The 17,850-nt window shown below is 51.6% G+C and overlaps 2 protein-coding genes across 2 annotated transcripts in view; one reads left to right on the top strand and one right to left on the bottom strand.

Annotated features, from left to right (window-relative positions):
* RBP3 (retinol binding protein 3) overlaps positions 1-8,867 on the top strand; it is a 12,218-nt gene extending 3,351 nt beyond the window's left edge. The window contains 19 exon segments of the mRNA XM_015559657.1: positions 25-102; positions 104-241; positions 387-480; positions 482-559; positions 604-676; positions 679-757; positions 759-844; positions 847-936; positions 1,075-1,098; positions 1,101-1,208; positions 1,211-1,294; positions 1,297-1,329; positions 1,332-1,430; positions 1,433-1,546; positions 1,549-1,596; positions 1,599-1,658; positions 1,661-1,759; positions 1,762-1,839; positions 8,779-8,867. Of these exon segments, the coding sequence (XP_015415143.1) occupies positions 25-102; positions 104-241; positions 387-480; positions 482-559; positions 604-676; positions 679-757; positions 759-844; positions 847-936; positions 1,075-1,098; positions 1,101-1,208; positions 1,211-1,294; positions 1,297-1,329; positions 1,332-1,430; positions 1,433-1,546; positions 1,549-1,596; positions 1,599-1,658; positions 1,661-1,759; positions 1,762-1,839; positions 8,779-8,867 (1,552 nt within the window).
* Positions 8,868-9,940: 1,073 nt separating this feature from the next.
* On the bottom strand, positions 9,941-10,986 carry ZNF488 (zinc finger protein 488). Its single transcript, XM_006757150.2, has one exon. It carries the CDS (start codon positions 10,865-10,867, stop codon positions 9,941-9,943), a length of 927 nt encoding a protein of 308 aa, XP_006757213.1. The 5' UTR covers positions 10,868-10,986.
* Positions 10,987-17,850: the final 6,864 nt, after the last annotated feature.

Below are 17,850 nucleotides of genomic sequence, written 5' to 3'. Positions count from 1 at the left end.
GGCCTGCTCCCCTGTGGCTCCCAGGAGGGCCGGGTTGCTCAGCGCCGGTCTGCAGGCTGTGTCCCAGGACCCCAGGCTCCGGGTGCGGCCCTGGGGCCCCAAACACCTCCGCGGGGCCTGAGCCTGGGGCTGTCCCCGCTCTGCCCCCGCGCTGCCCGCAGCGATGCCGGAGAAGTTTCCCGGCGGCCCTGGAGGACTCCGGGTCCCAGGGGTCCATGCTGCGGGGCCATGAGGTCTGCCTGTGCTGGGGCGCTGGGCCGTGTGTCCTGAGCCAGGAGTGGGGGGCTCTGCAGGCCGCGGAGCCCCTGATGGAGGACCTGCACAGGGACCCCGCCGGGAGCACTGTCCTGCGCGGGGCCCTTCCCCAGGGCCTCTTCACCACCCAGGACCGCAACACCATCATCACTCGGGAGCACTTCCGCCTCCCTCCGGGGGCTCCTGGGCTCCAGGCGCGAGGTGTAACTGCTCACCAGCCACCTGCCTGGCCAGGGCCACCAAGGAGCTGGCCGTCCTGCAGTCGCCAGGCTGGGCCACGCTGCTGGGCGAGATCCCTGTCACCGTGGGCCCCGCTGCATAGCACACTGCCCCTGCTGCAGACCTGAGGGCGGCCTGGCGCTCACCGTGCCCCTGCGCACCCTCATCAACAACCGCAGTGAGCTCTGGCTGGGGTGCGGCGAGGCCCCGATGGCATCGGGCTGGCCGAGGAGGCCCTGCACAGGGCCCAGGAGGTGCTGGCATTCCACCGGGGCCTGGGGCCTTGGTAAAGGGCACGTGTGTCTGCTGGAGGCTCACTAAGCACAGCCTGTCGGGCAGATAGACCTGCTATGAGCCAAGCTGGCCAGAGGGCCTACCGCACAGCCATGGACCTGGAGTCCATGGCTTCCCAGCTCACGGCTGACCTGTAAGAGGTGTCTGTCTGGAGACTACCATGCTCTGGTGCTGCACAGCCTCAGGGGCTGGCACCAGAGGAGGCGCCCCCTCTCCTGCCAGCTCCTCCCTCAGGAGCCCTCCTACCTCATCGGGCCCTGTGCAAGACCAGGTGCTGCCAGCCCGCTGGGCTACTTGCGCTTTGAGCCATGGCTGAGCTGGAGACCATGAAGGCATCAGGCCTCAGCTGATGCTGCTGGTGTGGCAAGGCTGGTGGGCACGGCCAGCCATGCTGGTCATCGATCTGCGCTACAACCCTGGCAGCTACTCCACGGAGGGGCCCTGCTCTGTTCCTATTTTCCTGAGGCAGAGCCCCGCCAGTACCTCTACTCTGTCTTTGGCAGGGCCACCTCCAGGGTCACAGAGGTGCGGCCCTTCCCCAGGTGACTGGTCAGCGTTACAGCCCCACAAGGACCTGCACATCCTGATGAGCCACACCAGCAGGTCAGCAACGAAGGCTTTTGCTCACACCATGCAGGACCTGTGGCAGGCCACCGTCATAGGGAGCCCACAGCTGGAGGGGCTCTCTCTGTGGGCATCTCCCAGGTGGGCAGAAGTCCCTTATATGCCTCCATGCCCACGCCAATGGCCCTGAGCGCCAGCACTGGCGAGACCTGGGACTGGCAGGAGGAGAGCCTGACATCACCGTGCCCATGAGCGAGGCCCTCTCCATGCCCGGGACATAGCGGGCCTGCACGCCAAGGTGCCCCCTGTGCTGCAGACCGCCGGAAGCCGGTCATGGATAACTATGCCTCCCCTGAGGTGGCTGCCAAACCGAGCCATCTGGAGAGCTGTTATTCGAGGGTGACCTCTGAAGGGGCGCTGGCTGAGATGCTGGGGCTGACCTGCAGGTGCTGTCTGGGGGCCCACACCTGAAATCAGCCCAGATTCCTGAGGATCGTGCCCATGCAGGTGAGAGGCATGGGGGGGCTGGGCTGGGCTGGGCTGAGCACAGTTCCATTAGGGGGCTGACTGACTGCACGCCCAGGTTCTGTTCGAGGTGCTAGGTGACGGCTTCCAGACTTATTTTCACCTTTGAGCTCTTACCAGCCACATCTTGTTCTCTCTCCCTCTGCATCCCATCCACTCCCATGTTCGGGGGTCCCTGAGCACCTCTGGGAGCATTGGTACCCACAGGGACTCGGTTTGGAAATCCAGGGTATAGAAGGTGCTACTCTCTTGTCTGGGTGAAAACAGGTGTTTGCGGGGCTTCTCATTGTCAGTGCTGGGAAGAGTCAGTAAGTTAGTGAAACACTGAGCGGGCGAATCAGTGCTGAGGAGTTTGCTGCTGGGTGGATGCAATATTATATCTTATGTAACCCTCTATATTCATAGTCGTATCATTTCAACACATGCTCAATATAAAAATTATTGTGAATGAGATGTTTTATACAAAGTCTTTAAAATCTTACAGCACGATCCCATGCTCATGTGTCACTTGTCTAGTGTGCTCAATGGACATCTGTAGCTGGTGGCTCCCGTGTGAGATAAGGGGCCATGTACCCCTAGCCTACTGGAGTCACCAGGGATCCAAAAGTGAGAAGCCTTTAGGACTCTGTCCAAAGTCGTGGAGGGGGTGAGGCTGGCAGAGAGGGGCACCCAGGCCAAGACGTCTGAGTGAGGAGAGTGCTGGTGCCTCTGGCCTGGCTGCCTGCTGACCCGGGCAGCAGATGCCACAGGCCACGTCCCTAGGGCACTGGGCTAGCTGCAACACAACCCTGACCTCACCAGCACCCTCCCCCAACTCCAGAGCTGTGGAATCTGGGCACGCTGCTGGGCCACCACCAATACTAAGGAGTTGCCACTGGAAAACAGAGCCATCCCTATCTGAACAGGAAAGTCCAGATGGGAGGAAAGGGTCACTCCAGTTCCTTTTCCTTCTGCTACATTCAAATGAGAGTCAGAGCATGGTTGAATTTTAGTACCTTGTTCATGTCGAGAATGTATGTGTGGCCCCCTGATAGGCTTACATTATAGGGGTTCTCTCTGTCACACGTGGGTGCGGGCGCGCACACACACACACACACACACACAGAATATATACAGGATGTCCCCAAAAATGTATACACATTTTAACACCTGATAGCTCCATTTTGAAAATGAAATATATTTTAATAAACACTGCCTTTATCATTATTCAGAGTGTGTGTATACATTTTTGGGGACACCCTATATATATGGCTATCAGGTGATCACCTCCTTCAAACCTACATGATTTCTTCTAGGTGGTTGAACCAAGGATGATATTTTAAGTTTCTTCTCTATACCTTTCTTTTTTCTTAAATCCTTATAATGAGTACATCAGATTATTTTCAAATGCAGCAATCATTATTCCAAAAAATAAAATATATAAGAGCAAATAAATTATAGAATTGAGTCAGTAACCATGCCTTAGTAATCACTAGTGGTTAAAAGTTGGGCTTTACTTTCGATATCATTTGGATTTCCGCGCTACTGGCATTTATTGAGTTTATTTCATTTAAGGTGTCGGGCTAGATGCTGTGGGGTTCACAGGTGACGAGATTCTGGCGGCTGTTAAGCAGGGGGAGGCGCAGAGCAGCTCTGAGGCTGGGGTGTGCACAGTCCTCTCTCCCGAGGTCACAGCACCTGGGCCAGCATCATCAGCATGTGCACTGGAGTCAGCGGAGACCCGGAGCTCAGGAAGCCGCAGGAGGTCACCATCCAGCACCGCGCACGTTTGTCCGGCATTTGCCACCCAGCACTTGCACCCCCTTTGGGGTTCAGAGAATCGCTCCCCAGATGAGCCTGTGGGAAACAGACCGCTGAGGAGCAGTGCATGGTTGGGACCCAGGTTCGCTTCAGCCCAGCCACGTCTCCGCTGGGTAACTCCGGGCAATTTACTTCACCTCCTTGGGCCTCCATCTGCTCCTCTCTACAGTGGCAGAGATAATAGCACCTTCGGGTTCTAGAGATGAAAGGAATTAATTTGGTGCCCAGCCAATGTGAGCTGGCACCATCTCCCCACTCTGAAGCTGTACACCCAGAAGCCTACTCTCCCAGCCCCCTGACGGCTGAGCTTAGGCTCATGGTCCTTCCTCAGCCAATCAGAGGCTCTTGTAGGATGTTTCATCTGAGCGGCACCGGCCAGATACCCAGTGTGCAAAGCAGCACATTTGTGCTGCTCAGCATCCTCAGCCGTCCTCCTGCCTGACCATGGCCTTGGCTCTGCTGAGTAGCTCTTTGTCCCTGCCCCTAGTCCAGCCTGGGGTCCCCAACCTTCCTACCCAACCTTGGGGGAAGCTCAGGCTCCTCTCAATATATCCCTTTCTGCTTCAGTCAGCCATGTCTCTGCTCCCTGACAACAGACGTCACTGTCACGGGCAGCTGGGTAGGGAATAGGCAAGAGGTGAACCCACATCTGTCTCGTTGCTTTGGGAATCTTAGGGGAGTCCTAGGGGAGATGGTCAGCAAAATATTCCCCAGTTTTCCAGGGGTGTTCTTTCGGGGTCTTGGTCTCCCAGCACCAGGACAGGAGGTCCTTAGTGATTGCAGGTGGCCCTGGTGCCACCCACCTGGGTTTGCTGCTTCTCTGAGCCTGGAGCTGAAATACAGCTGAAGCCGATGTTATCTCCAGGTGACTTCTGATCGGCCGTGGTTGCTTTTCTGGTTTGTTCATCTGTCTGTCTCAGTTTCCCTGTTCCACTTGTCCTGGCTCACTGACCTGCCTCAGTGGCTCTGGGTTCCAGGACCCACACCAGGCCACACCCTGCCAGGCTCTGCAGTTAGAAGAGGAAAGGAAAGGTGGCCTTCACTGTCAGGGTCCTGAGGCTTGGCTCAGCCCCACCTGGGAAGCAGGGCCGGGGACCTCTCCAGGAGGAGTGTGAAGAAGGCGCCTGAGACCCGCATAGGTGCTCCCTCTTCAGAGAGGGCTGGAGCCCAGAGGGGAAACCCAGCTCTCCTCCCAGCACCCTCCTGCTTCCCGTGCCCCTGCATCTGCCCACACAGCCCGACACGGCCAGCAGCCGCACTTGGGGGCCCTGATTATCCACACAGCTTTTTTTTTTTCAAATATATTTTATTGATTTTTTACAGAGAAGAAGGGAGAGGGATAGAGAGTTAGAAACATCGATGAGAGAGAAGCATAGATCAGCTGCCTCCTGCACACAACCTACTGGGGATGTGCCTGCAACCAAGGTACATGCCCTTGACTGGAATCGAACCTGGGACCCTTCAGTCCGCAGGCCGACGCTATATCCAGTGAGCCAAACCAGCTAGGGCTATCCACACAGCTTTTATGCAAGGAGAGGACACAGCTCAAAAAGGAAAGTTATACAATCCATGGTAGACCGCTGGACAAGGAAAACTTCCTCTGAGGCCCCCACTGGAAGGGGCCCATCTCCACCTTCTCCACCTGCTGGTCCCCATAGGATTAGTGCCACTTGGCCTACAGGCCTATTCACTGCCAGGCTCACCAGTCCAGCCAGTGCTAAAAATAGCCACCTAGTCCAGGTCCTTTAGAATAGCAAGGGCAGCAGAGACCACTGGCGTCCTGTCTCCTGCCCTGGGAAAGCACAGATGGTCGGGGAAGAAAGAGTTGGAGTTAAAGAACCCCAACCCTTTCCTCAGCATGCACTGACACCTTAGTCCCCATTCAAAAATGGTTTAAAAAAATTACTTTCTCCTAAGAAATGGCACAAATCAAAACACATCAGAAAGTGACTTACTTTTTAAATAAGAGGTTTATTTTCTATGGGGTTTATATCTTGCTATATGATGTTTACCCCACAATAATTCTAGTACAAAAAACAAACACATGCAAATAGCAGGGTGTTAGCCATTTCTCTGAAATAAGTGGCCTGCAGGGAAGGCCTGCTGCCTCCAGGGGGTGCAAGCACCTTCCAAAATGAGGAAGGTAGTAAGTGCTCAATAAACAATACCTAGCGTTACTGGATACGCCATAAGAGTGGCTAGCAGAAGGCAATGTGCACAGAGGAGTCAGGCAGTATGGAGGAGGCTGGCAGCGCCAGGCCCAGCACCAGGCCTGTGCGGAGACTGGGACCATAGCAGAGTGAGGAGGGGTCTCCAGGTGGTTCCTGCCTCTCACCACCACCACCACCACACCATGCTTCCTCGAGTCCCTGCACCCCATTTCGGCCATCAGTTTAGAGGCCACCTGCATTGGCTGACCTCTAACTTCACAAGCAGTGCCGATTCTGGCGTGCACTTGGCCTGGTGCTGAGCCTTTACCCAGGACATCTGAGCCGCAGGCTGTCGGGACTGCCTTTCCTCACTTTCCCCCACTCTTTCCCCAACTCAGGCAAGACTCACTCACTTTCAGTAACCTAATATATAGTCATTTAAAGAGAATCCACAGCCAGAAATTGGCCAAAAGCTGAAATCCAGGATCCCAGACTTATAAAGGTTTTACTTCTCTTCTAGATAAAAACAGGAAGAAAAGCAGATCTTGGTTAAAATTGAGAAATAAAATGGGTCTGAATTCAAAATGTCTTATTTTAGCCTCATTTGCACATTTCTGGACTTTGATAAATCATAACTGAATGGCTGCTGGGAGGTACTTTACTAGAATATAACTAGCCATTTTTCTAGCCACTGTAGCTATTTTCCTTCTCCTTGCCTAAGAAGTTGGCCAAGCTTTTCTATTCATTGACTTGGTGGCTTCTGTGTTATCTAATGACAGCATTGCCAGGAAACCACCAAGACCCAGGACCCGGGGGGCAAGGGAGGCGGAGAAAAGACAGAGCACACTGGGAAATAGTGGCAAAGGCACCAAGCAGTGTGGGGAGACGGCATGATATTAAAAGAGCTGCCTGCTTAGGTGCAGGTGGGGGGGAACTTTCTCTGAACTTGAGAGGCTGGAGAGGGAGTTCCAGAAGACAGATTGCATATCCCACCACAGACAGCAGGTTGGGGTGCAGAGATTAAATTTGACTTAGAGAATTTAAGGAATTTAGCCATTTTCACCCAAGGCTTGTGGAGAAAAGTCATACCTGCTGATGTGATGTTTTGTGGCAATATCACCAGCCAACACTTAATGGTCCAGAAGGTGTCAGAGGCGCTTGGGCAATGTCACGATTAAAAGTGACTCCTCTCCAGTAGATGAAGGAAAGCAGGAGACAAGAATGGAGGAGACAAGATTCAACTGTCAAGAGGACTTTGGGAGCCCAGCTGGTGACGAGTAGTAACTGCCACTTTCATAAACTGTAAGTCATCACCTCTCTAAGTCTTCTTCCAATTTGTCAATTTAAGTGTCGGCAAAGCAACTTGCATTAACATCAATTTTTACCAAAATAAAGTCCATCTTCAAAGTCAATTTTTATCAAACTGAATTCCATCTTAAAAACTGAGTTGGAGAAAGGTGTTTTATTGTGCTTCTTCCTAAGCTTAATTAAGCTAATTTGCTTTAATTAATTTACTTTTTTTCAAAATGCCTCCCTTGCTTGTGAGTGGTGCGGCCACTCTTAGTAATGATTCCCTTGGAGGCCACAGCCGTGGCTCCTTGAGTCCAGCCAGCCAGGAAGATGTCAGACTGGGCCTCCCTGCTGCCGCGGGAACCCTGGCCTTGGGAACCCCTCACCACCACGTACGTGCCCTGCAATACTTTGCAGCCAGCTTATGCACAGACGACAGTGCTTGCTGCTGTGAAGCGAGGGAATGGATGAGAATTCTACACTCTTGATTCCAAATGTCTATTTTATCTTCCTATAATGAATGTATGCCTTTCAAAGTGATTTCACAGAAATGATGGACCAATCCAGTAGCCAGAGGAGGATGGCTGTGCATGCCATTTGACAGAGGTCCAAACGCAGTGAGAAGCTGATGTAGCCTTGTGAGCAGTGAGGCGGAAGCAGCCTGTCTCGCTCTGCTCTGGGGAAACAGCAGTGCCCAAAGCACTCATGGAACTCACACTCTATGGATAGGACACAGTCAGCAAGACAGATCACATGCAAGCTGGTGAAACGCACTAAAGAGAAAGGCAACAGGAAGGTGAGTGGGGGCAGGCAGGGGGCAAGCTGAAGTCAATGTCTGGTCCTAGTTTGTAAAGCATCCTCAAGGACATATGAGCTCTCGGAGCAGATGTGTGGCAGGCGAGGAAGGATGTGAGCTCAGCGTGAGGAGGTCCTGGGGTCTTGTCCTTGCACCCATGGTCTTAGGAAAGTCAGTTAACCTCCTGCAGTTTAGTTTCTTCTGCAGTAAAATGGGTATTAAATATCTCCCACCTGGGTACCTCATGTGGATGAAATGATGTCTGGAATGACAGTGTGGAGCCTCAGGTCCAAACCTGCAGGGGGCCCCTTCTGCCCACCTGAGACAGCAGAGGGGGCTACTTGCAGCGTCAGTCTCTCTGGGCAAATTCTGCCCCCACATGGCTGGCCGTCCAAGGGGCTGGCCTGCAGACCTTTCTTCCAAGCCTCCCCGTGAGAAAGGAGGTTTCTGTTGGTGCCTGTAGGGAGCACAGGGCTCCTTTCAGATGCAAAGGAAAGGCCTGGGGGGGGGGGGGACTCTCCTCTCCTCCAGCCCATCCTTCCTTCCAACTGAGGCCAGAGGCCCCCTCCAAGTGCCTCTTGGAGTCGAACCTCTACGTCTGGTCCAGACTCTTCTCTTTCAAGGCCCTCGTGCATCTCCATCTTCCCTGAAGGCTGCCTCCCCCATGCAGTCCTCCTGCCTGCCTTATGGCACCCTGGCGCCTCTGCGCTCTGACCACCCTCCTTCCAGCCACTGCCCTCCCTGTCTAAATCACCAGCACTGCTGACTTTCAGGCTCAGTTCATGCTCCTCCCCCGCCCCCCACTCCTCAGAAGGCCTCCAGGGATGCCACACCCCGCTTCCCACAGGTCTGATTTAGGCGTGCTCCCCATGGTACCCCCACTAGATCCTTCCAACCACAAGCCTGAGCTCTGTGATGGAGGCCCCACCAGAGGGCTGCAAGCTGCAGCTCAAATGAAGAAATCCGGAAAGTGAAGTGGAAACCAGCCTGCATGCCATCAGGGTTTATGGCCTGGTGGCCTGGTGTTTGCAAGGACGAACATAGAAATGCAGAAGAGATAATGGGACCCAGAACCCTCCCGCTGCTCACAACATGTTAAGCCTTGAGCTTTGGCACACGCTCCCTTCCTGAGAGCCACAGATGCAGAACATGGAGAACCATGGCTGAACTACTGACCCCAGTCTTCACGCTCCTGTGGTCGGTGACACACCCACTCGCTCCGCCTGGCTCCACATGGCAGCATGCACATTTCACTCCTTAACCTTGAACTTGGCCACTGACTTGCTTTGGCAAAGAGATGTTCTCAGAAGTGACCCAGGAAGTGGACATGCCCTCTTGTGCTCTGGTGTGACCACGAGAGAAGCATGACCTGGGTAGCCCATCAGTTCCAGAGACACAGCCCGGAAAAGACCAGCCCAACCCCACCAACCCACAGACCCGTGGGTGGGAAATCGAATCTCTGAGTTGTTGGCCACTTCGATTTTGTTACGTAGCAACAGCTGACTAATCCGGACAATGATAATAAGCATCCTTCACACAGTGATCACACTGTTCCAGGCTGTGCTGGCCTGTTTCCTCACGTCTTTCCATGTAACCCTGACAACACCCGAAAACACACGTGTCGTATCTCCATTTCACAGATAAGAAAACTGGGTCCCAGGCAGATAGAGCAGTTTGTTCAAGGGCAGGTCTGGTATGTAAAAGGGCCGAGACTCAAATCCAGGCTTGTCTGTCTCCAAAGCCTGTGCTGCCAGCCAAACGCGGCTCCATGGAGCCCGGGCGTGGTGCCAGGGCGGCGCCCCTCTGGAAGATGGTGAAGCACTTTGCGCCCAGTAGTCCCAACACCCTGGGTTAGCAAAGCACATCACTTTATTTCATGAGTTTATTTACTTCAAAACACATCCCAGCCAAGGACTCCCTCTTTCAGCTATGACAGAGCCGTTGGTGGGCGCATCCCAAAGCAGACGCCCTGCAGACACTGCGGACAGCTTTCTGCTTGGCGCCCGGGGAGCTGCGCTCCTCGCCACGCCCAGCCCACAGCCACCTGTCAGCGGTGAGAAGTCATGTGCCGGGAGAGGTGGTGGCACTCCCGGAAGGACTCACGGCAGACGGGGCACATGAGTGCTTCTTCTCTCAGCTTCTTCGAATGCAGGTCCGGCCCCGCATGCCCCTTTCTGTGGTGGGACCGCATATGAAAAACCAGGTCAGAAGTCAGGCGAAAGGAGAGGTTGCACTTTGCACACCAGTTCCGGGTGGCCAAGCCCAGGGACGTGAACGCGGATGGTAGGAGGGCCCAGGAGACCGAGGAGGGAGCGGAGGCTGTGGGTATCTGGGCCATGGCATGCTTTAGCCACAGCATGGGGGCACCCGCGGAAGCATTGCTGAGAGCAGCATTTTGTGGCAGCATCTGCAGGTTCCAGAAATCACTCACCGAAACCTTGGAATTGGAACATCTAGGCCAGGAAGGGATGTCTACTATTTGCCTGGGTCCCACCAGCTCCCCCAGGGCATCTGCAGGTCTGCCTGCCTGGAAGAGAGAGGCCAGCCCAGGTCTCCCTGATGTGCACCTGGCTGGTTTGCTGAAGGCACTTCTCTGCTCCCTTCTGGCGCTGCTGGGCCACGCAGAGAAGACTGTGCTGCCAGCTGGGTCCCTAGGGATGCCCTGCGTCAGCTGCCGAGGGCCAGGCTGGCCTGTGGAGTCATCATGCTCCCTCTCCTTGGCCCACATGCCCTGTAGCCTTTCCTTGAGATGAGGCATCTCCATGAAGGCGCTCTGCTCTTGTTCCCAGCCCACCGTCCGGGCCAGTGCTTTTCCCAGTCTCAGCTCGCCCGGGGGTGTTGATCGTGCCAGCTCTGCGCCGGCCTCCTCCTGGCCACCACTGCTGAGGGCAGCCTTGGAGCCTGGGTGCTCTGTTTGCTCCAGCAGCACTGGCTTGCAGCCCCGGGTTTGCAGGACCCCCTCTCCAGCAGCCATGCGGACTAGTGGGACCTGGGACAGCTCAGCAAGGTGGACACTCCCACAGGTATCGTCTTCAGGGAAGAGCTATGAGATTGGAGAGCTTCCCGATGGGTGGGCCAGCCACACTTGGACCACAGGCCTCTGCAGAGAGAGGAAGCAACAGGCAGTTGTTCGCATCCAAAGAATCCCGACTACCATAGATGCCGCACTCACCCAGTCTCAGAGCTTTATGCCACCTGCTTTCACCTCCAGTTCTCCATCAGGGAAGGAAAATACTGCACAATGCTGCCACCCAGAGGCGTGACTCAGTACTGCTTCCACACCTGTCAGCATCCAGGCAGCAAGGACTGCATTAACCGAGCACACAAGGCATCCACCAGCCAGCTCTGACTTTGTGGGCAGCTCCAACATGTTTGCATGCTGATTTAGGGCAGTTTGCATTTCTTGCTACACAGCATGCCAATCCCCCCCAAATCCTCAGAAATGCCAAGAACTTTAAGCACCTAGGGACAGGAGCTCCTGCGGGTACAGGCGTCCAGAGAGATAAAGGCTGAAGCAATAAATACCCAGGCATGGCAGGGAGAGCGTGGGGCTGTATCTGGCTTCCACTACTACACCTGGGGGTCAGCCACTTCTGGGCTTGGTCCCTCTCCTGGAACTAGTGGGAGTCTCTCCCGTCTGTCTCCTCTCGCTGAAAGTGCCAACACTGGGTTCTTCTCACCTTAATCCACTTACTTTTCTTCTGCTCATCTGGCAACTGGCAGCTGTCCTCTTGTGCCCACTCACTGGGCATGCTCAGATGGACCAGCTTCTGCAGGCTCTCGAGGCTTTGAGGGGACGTATGCGGTGGCATATGTGAGGATGGCATTGAAGAGGAGAGGGTGCCCTCAGCCCGGCTGGGGAGGCACTCTTCCCTGCCTTTCCCTCATCAGCTCCACCAGCAAGTTCGAGAAATGGGGAAACCCATCTTCAACACCCGCTCAGCCAGCAAGCAGTGCTGCTGGGCCACACTCCAAGTTTCCGTATTAGAAACGATTTCCGCAGGCCCAGGAGGACCTGACCGCAGGCGCTGAGCTTCCTCACGGGCACTGGCGAGGGCTTGTTACGTATCAATAGCATGTGGGCTCATGTCAGCTGCTTCCTCCGGCCCTGCCTCATGCCCACATGGAAAGGAAGCGCGGGCACTCTCTCCTCCCTCCATCTTGGGGGCAGGAGTCCACGATAGGTGCTTTGCACGTGTCACCTCCTTCCATCCTCACCCTTTTCACAGACAAGTGGACTCGAGTTTTGGAAAGCTACACACCCTGCCCAAAGTTCCCTGAAAGTAGGAGGTGCAGCTGGGGTTGAAACCCAAGAGTGTGTCCCCAAACCCCGCTTTGGCTGCACTACCCATGTCAGCCTCACATGCCCCAAACTGTGCTTCCAGGGGATCTGAGCCCTTCTTTTTTTAATTAACTTAATTTTATTTTGTTGTGGACAGTATTATCAATGCCTCCCTGTGGTCCTGCTGCACCTCGTATTCCTCTGCAGACACCCCCACTGGGCTCCTTCGCCACTCAGGTGGCCTCTGCCAACCACAGATGTGTGGACTCTGTTGCCAGACTTGTCCAGAGTGCCCTGAGACACGGACGTAACAACCCTCTCCTCAGCCCTGAACTTTTGGATATGTGGCCTGACTGCAGGACGGAATATTTTGCTACCAGGATTCTTCATGATATAAAAATAGACGTCATTGTTTATTGGCTACATAAGGGTCTCCGTGCCAGAGGCTCAATCACCTTACTTCATGGACTTTTCACAGCAACCATCTGAGGAAAGTTGCATTGTCTCAACTCAACTGCGTTCATCTTCAATCTGCCCAATACCAGGCTGCTAAGCTCAGCACTGCACCTCCAGCTTTTTGAGACACTGTGGATCCGGACTCTGCTCACTGCTGTGTTAGATATCCAACCAGTTTCACTTTCATCAGTGCTACAAGAAAAATCTTACTAATGAGGAGGAGAAGAAGAAAAGATGATATAACATAAAAATAATAATAAGGAGGAAGAGCAGGAAAAGGAGGAGGAAGCAAAAAGGCAAATGAAGATGCTGACGGGGACTTTTGGCATGACTCAGCCCCCCCGAGGGTCACCACTCTCCCATGTGTCTGTGCTGCTGGGTAATATCACTCAGGCAAGTGCAGAGAATGTCCTGCCAAAATCTGCTGCGGCCCCATCTAAGCCCAGGACACTCTGTGTGCCACAGTCACCAGATCTGAGCTTCTCAGATGGAAAGTGATGTGAGTCTGACATGGCTTGTCCAGTGAGCCCCTGCTAACCTCTACTGCTCATCTCTTCTTGGTGACAGACTCCCAGGTGCTTTTCCAAGTCAGCATCAGACACTGAGTCTCATCCAGCTCCAGGCTCCATGCACCTCTGTCTTGTACCCCAAGGCCTCTCAGATGACCTCTGCAGAAATGTGATGTCATCTCTAGGGTCACTCCATGCTCTGGCCAGCGAGTTCTGGGTAAGGCGACCACATGCACAGACCACATGCACTGCCTCACTCCTCCTTTCCCACCTGGACCCACCAATGCCCTTTCAAACTGGGAGATGGGTCTCTGTCCCTGGCAAAGTGAAGCTGCGCCTTCCTCTTTCTTCTTCCATGACAAGCTGCCCTGGCAGCCAGTGGGTCTATGCAGCCTTTGTTCTCCGTGCTCCCAACCAACATGAGCCCTTCGTTCTCCTCTGCTCCCTTCAATAGCCTCAGTTTATGCCGGGGTATCATTCCCTAACACTATTTACTACTGGTCCTCATCACTCTCTATCATGTGTGTCCTGAGAAGATGTTTTTCTTGTCCTCCTTGGTCCTTTCAGCCTGAACTCAGTAACATATCCTCTGAACCACACAGACATCTTCAGTTCCACCCGTGTTCTTCCTATTAAAAGGACTGGATTTTAATTTCAGACTCCAACAGTTTCTGAGCCTTTGCTTAGATCATGGGATTACTAAGTGATGATCTTTGAAGCCACCTGAAACTGAGTTGTCAAGGCCACAGGATGTCCGACCACATCCAACCATCCCCACCAGGACGATGCTTCTCCCTCACACTCTCAACCCTCCTGGGCCGCCAACCAAGGTTCCACTGACCAACATGGGAAGTGCTAATTCTAAAAGATGAGGCCTCAGCAAACCTACACTGGTAAAAAACACGTGTTTTTCTTTATTTATTACCCATTCCCCGGGCAATGATCGCAGACTCTGCCCATTCCTTCGTCTGAGAATTACTTTCCTTTTCATGCTCTCCCAGCCCCTCCCATGTGACCATTGAGCCCTACATCACATAGAAGCAGACTCCTGGGTCAGATGCTTGGATCAAACCTGGCTCTGCGCTTAGCAAACCTGTGATCCTAGTTAAGGTGCTGATCTTTTCTCTGCCTCTGTTTTCTCATTTGTGAAAAAGGGATCACCTTGGTGCCCACTTCATTAGGTGGTTGTAAAGATTAGATGGATTGATATATCTGAGTGCTAAAGAACCTAGCTCAATAACTGTTAGGTAGTATCAATTTATCAATTTATTATGACACTAGAGGCCAGGTGCATGGATTCGTGCACTGGTGGGTCCCTCGGCCTGGCTAGTTGCGGGAATTGAGCCACAACTAGCTCTCTGATATCCCCCAAAGGGTCCCAGATTGCGAGAGGGCAGTTCTCAGGTGACACACACCAGAATTGGGCTCCCTCCTCTCTGGTTACGGGTGTATCACCCAAGACTGCAGCTGCCAAGTCACTGCAGCTCAGCAGCTCCTGCATTGAGCATCTGCCCCCTGGTGGTCATTGCATGTCATTGCTACCGGCCGGTCTGCTGAGCGGCTCATCACTTAGGCTTTTATATATATAGACTAGTGCAAGGGTCAGAGTCAAAGTCATGGCCACCTTCCCTCTATCCATATGCATCCAGGGACTAGTGTATAAAAATGAGTGACCAATGACCAAGCAGTTTTCTTCTTCCCACTCCACTTACAGAAGAAAGATCTGCTGGCAACCAACTGGGTGACCTCATTCTCTTGAGGTACCTGAAGGTACTCACCCTGAGTCAGCTACCTAGCCTCCAGTAGTTCCAAGCTGCAGATCAGAAATTAGATATTCAGTGCCACCATCTACACGGTCAGCCAGGGCTGTCCTGTGTCAGTCTTTCTTTTCAGCTAAAACAAATGAGTGCAGAAAATATCTCTTGTGCTTCTATCCTTCAGTTCTCTGGGCTCCAAAGATGCTTCTCAGACCCTTTTGGAATATTCCAGAGGATAATTTTCTATCAACCTCTTCTACATATGGATTGTGAGATCCTGGGATTTTCTGAGCAGAAAAACACATATGCTTTTTAGGCATCTTTTTAGCCCTGAAACCCTGAGAAAATTAGAAACTGAAGAGTTACCCAGGCTTTCTGGAGCTGGCTGGCAGGGCCATGGAGCTGGGAGACAGGAGGGCTTCCCTATCAGCCCCCACAGGCTCCATGTCCAGTTAGGCCTTACATGCCTCCAGCATCAATGCCTGCTGTGTTCAATCAAAACCAAATGTAAGATTCCCAGGATACAGCCAGCCACCAGGCCACAGTGAGATCAGCTAGAGACCTAACTTGACCTGTGGACCAATCCCAGTGGCTGCCTTCAGGGGAAAACTCCATGGTTTGCACATCATATTTCCCAGCCAGACTCTACCTGATGCCAACAATAGAAAGGAGAGTTACAGCCTACTTAGAGAAAACATTTTAAAGCACCAGAGGCCTGGTGCACAGATTCGTGCACCCGTGGGGTCCCTCAGCCTGGCCTGTGCACTCTCACAATCTGGGACCCCTCAGGGAATGTTGGAGTGCCAGTTTCGGCCCCATTCCTGCAGACCAGGGTCTCTAGTATGCATATAAGATCTTTGGTTAATCTCTTCCCCGCCTCCTCCTTCCCTGCTTCCCTCTGAGATTCATCAGTCTGTTCCATGTTTCCATGCCTGTGCATTGAGTGTCTTCCCCCTGGTGGTCAGTGTGCATCATAGCTACCAGTCAAACAGTCACTTAGGCTTTTATATATATATAGATAGATTTAGGTAAAGATTTCACCTTGAATTTAAAAATATGGCATAATTATCTGTTTTAAAGAAAAGGTGTCATTTCCTGGGTTTATGAAAAAAGAAATCTAAGGAAAGCACACATGATAATTCTAAATCATTTGAAAAGCATCCATTTCACCCCACCCCAGAATTTAAAAACATTGGAAATCAGTGGTTAAAACAACTTAAAGTATGATTTGTCCAATCAAGAAAATAGTCTCACAAATCAAAATTCCATGCATATGCCTATGAATTTGTCCAACATCTTCTATCTAAAATCAAAGATTCTTTCAGTAAACACATTGCAATTGTCTTCCATCATATTTAGTTTTGTTCACTTCTGTGTGCCTTACCTACTAATAAATTTCCCTTCCTATATCAACGGAACAGCTATAAATAAGCATAATTACTCTCTATCCCTCTCCCTCCCTCTCTGTAAAAAATCAGTAAGACATATTTTAAAAGCCAAAACCGGTTTGGCTCAGTGGATAGAGCGTCGGCCTGAGGACTAAAAGGTCCCAGGTTCGATTCCGGGCAAGGGCATGTACCTGGGTTGCGGGCACACCCCCAGTAGGAGATGTGCAGGAGGCAGCTGATTGATGTTTCTCTCCCATCGATGTTTCTAACTCTCTATCTCTCTCCCTTCCTCTTTGTAAAAAATCAATAAAATATATTTTTTAAAAATAAGCATAATTATTACTAAAAATCATAATAAACTAAAGAGAGGTTAAATTCCTTATAAGAACCCAAAGCTTCAGATATTAGATGGTAGCTTTAAAAACAAGCAAGTTTTTTATAACTTAATATACATATCTATTAATATATATATTACTTTTATTGTATATGTTTGAACATATATAGATAGCTATGTTATAAAATATGAAATAATGAAATCATGTCTCTCTAACAAAATAAAAATGTTTAATGAAAAGCAAAAAATTACTTTGATATACAATACTTCTATTTTATTCCTTAAAATGACTCAGATTTGTTTATCTAGATTTCTTCACTTAGAAAGTGTCTAAGACAGCTGTGGGCAAACTACGGCCCACGGGCCAGATCCAGCCTGTTTGAAATGAATAAAACTAAAAAAAAAGACCGTACCCTTTTATGTAATGATGTTTACTTTGAATTTATATTAGTTCCCACAAACACTCCATCCATGCTTTTGTTCCGGCCTCAGGTCCAGTTTAAGAACACATTCTGGCCCTCGGGTCAAAAAGTTTGCCCACCCCTGGTCTAAGACAATCTTTTATGTTAAGATAAAATACCTCCTCCATGGCCCTACCTAATGTTAAAAACATTAGTTTCAAATGCCATAATAATTGCTATAAAATGTCTGTCTCATTCAACATTAATTATGTAGCTTAATTTCTTCACATCAGCAGCATTGACAAGTATATATTTTCAAAATATACAGTGAATTTCTTACTTCAACTCTCACCCAAATATTTCACATGCAAAGCCCTGGCCTTCCTATTGTGTCCCCACAACTGAACTCTGCATCCAACCCCTCTCCCCATCTACCCGGCCTTGCACTGTCTTCACACAAAGACGATGTGAGCCTCAAGATCCCCTAATGTGCACGCAAGGGTTATGCTGTGGGGAACTATCTGTGCCCAGTGCTAAAGGAAAATTCAAGAAAAGGATTAAATCAACACTTTGTGTGTAAAGCCAAGTATTTTTTCAGCTCACCCTGAAAATTCAGAGATTTGTAACTTAAACATTTGTGTGTTTTCCACCCAACAGGCACTGAACAAGTTACATGCCCAGATCTTTGGATAGAATCTGTTGGAGAAAGGATCTGGGGCCAATGCATCTTTATTAGCCTGGAGCCCAGCACAAGCCCTGGCTGAGAATAATGGAGCAACACAGAATGAGTGCATGAGTGGATGAGTGGATGTGTGGATGGGTGGAAGGGT

This window comes from Myotis davidii, unplaced genomic scaffold (genome assembly GCF_000327345.1).
Source record: "Myotis davidii unplaced genomic scaffold, ASM32734v1 scaffold854, whole genome shotgun sequence".
In the NCBI taxonomy this organism is placed as follows: domain Eukaryota; kingdom Metazoa; phylum Chordata; class Mammalia; order Chiroptera; family Vespertilionidae; genus Myotis; species Myotis davidii.
The sequence above is the reverse complement of the archived record's forward strand: the minus strand, read 5'-3'. Positions and strand labels throughout refer to the sequence as shown.

Bases quoted from the DNA above. Each gene is read 5' to 3' on its own strand.
- ZNF488 (XM_006757150.2), bottom strand. From the start codon at position 10,867: ATGGCTGCTGGAGAGGGGGTCCTGCAAACCCGGGGCTGCAAGCCAGTG.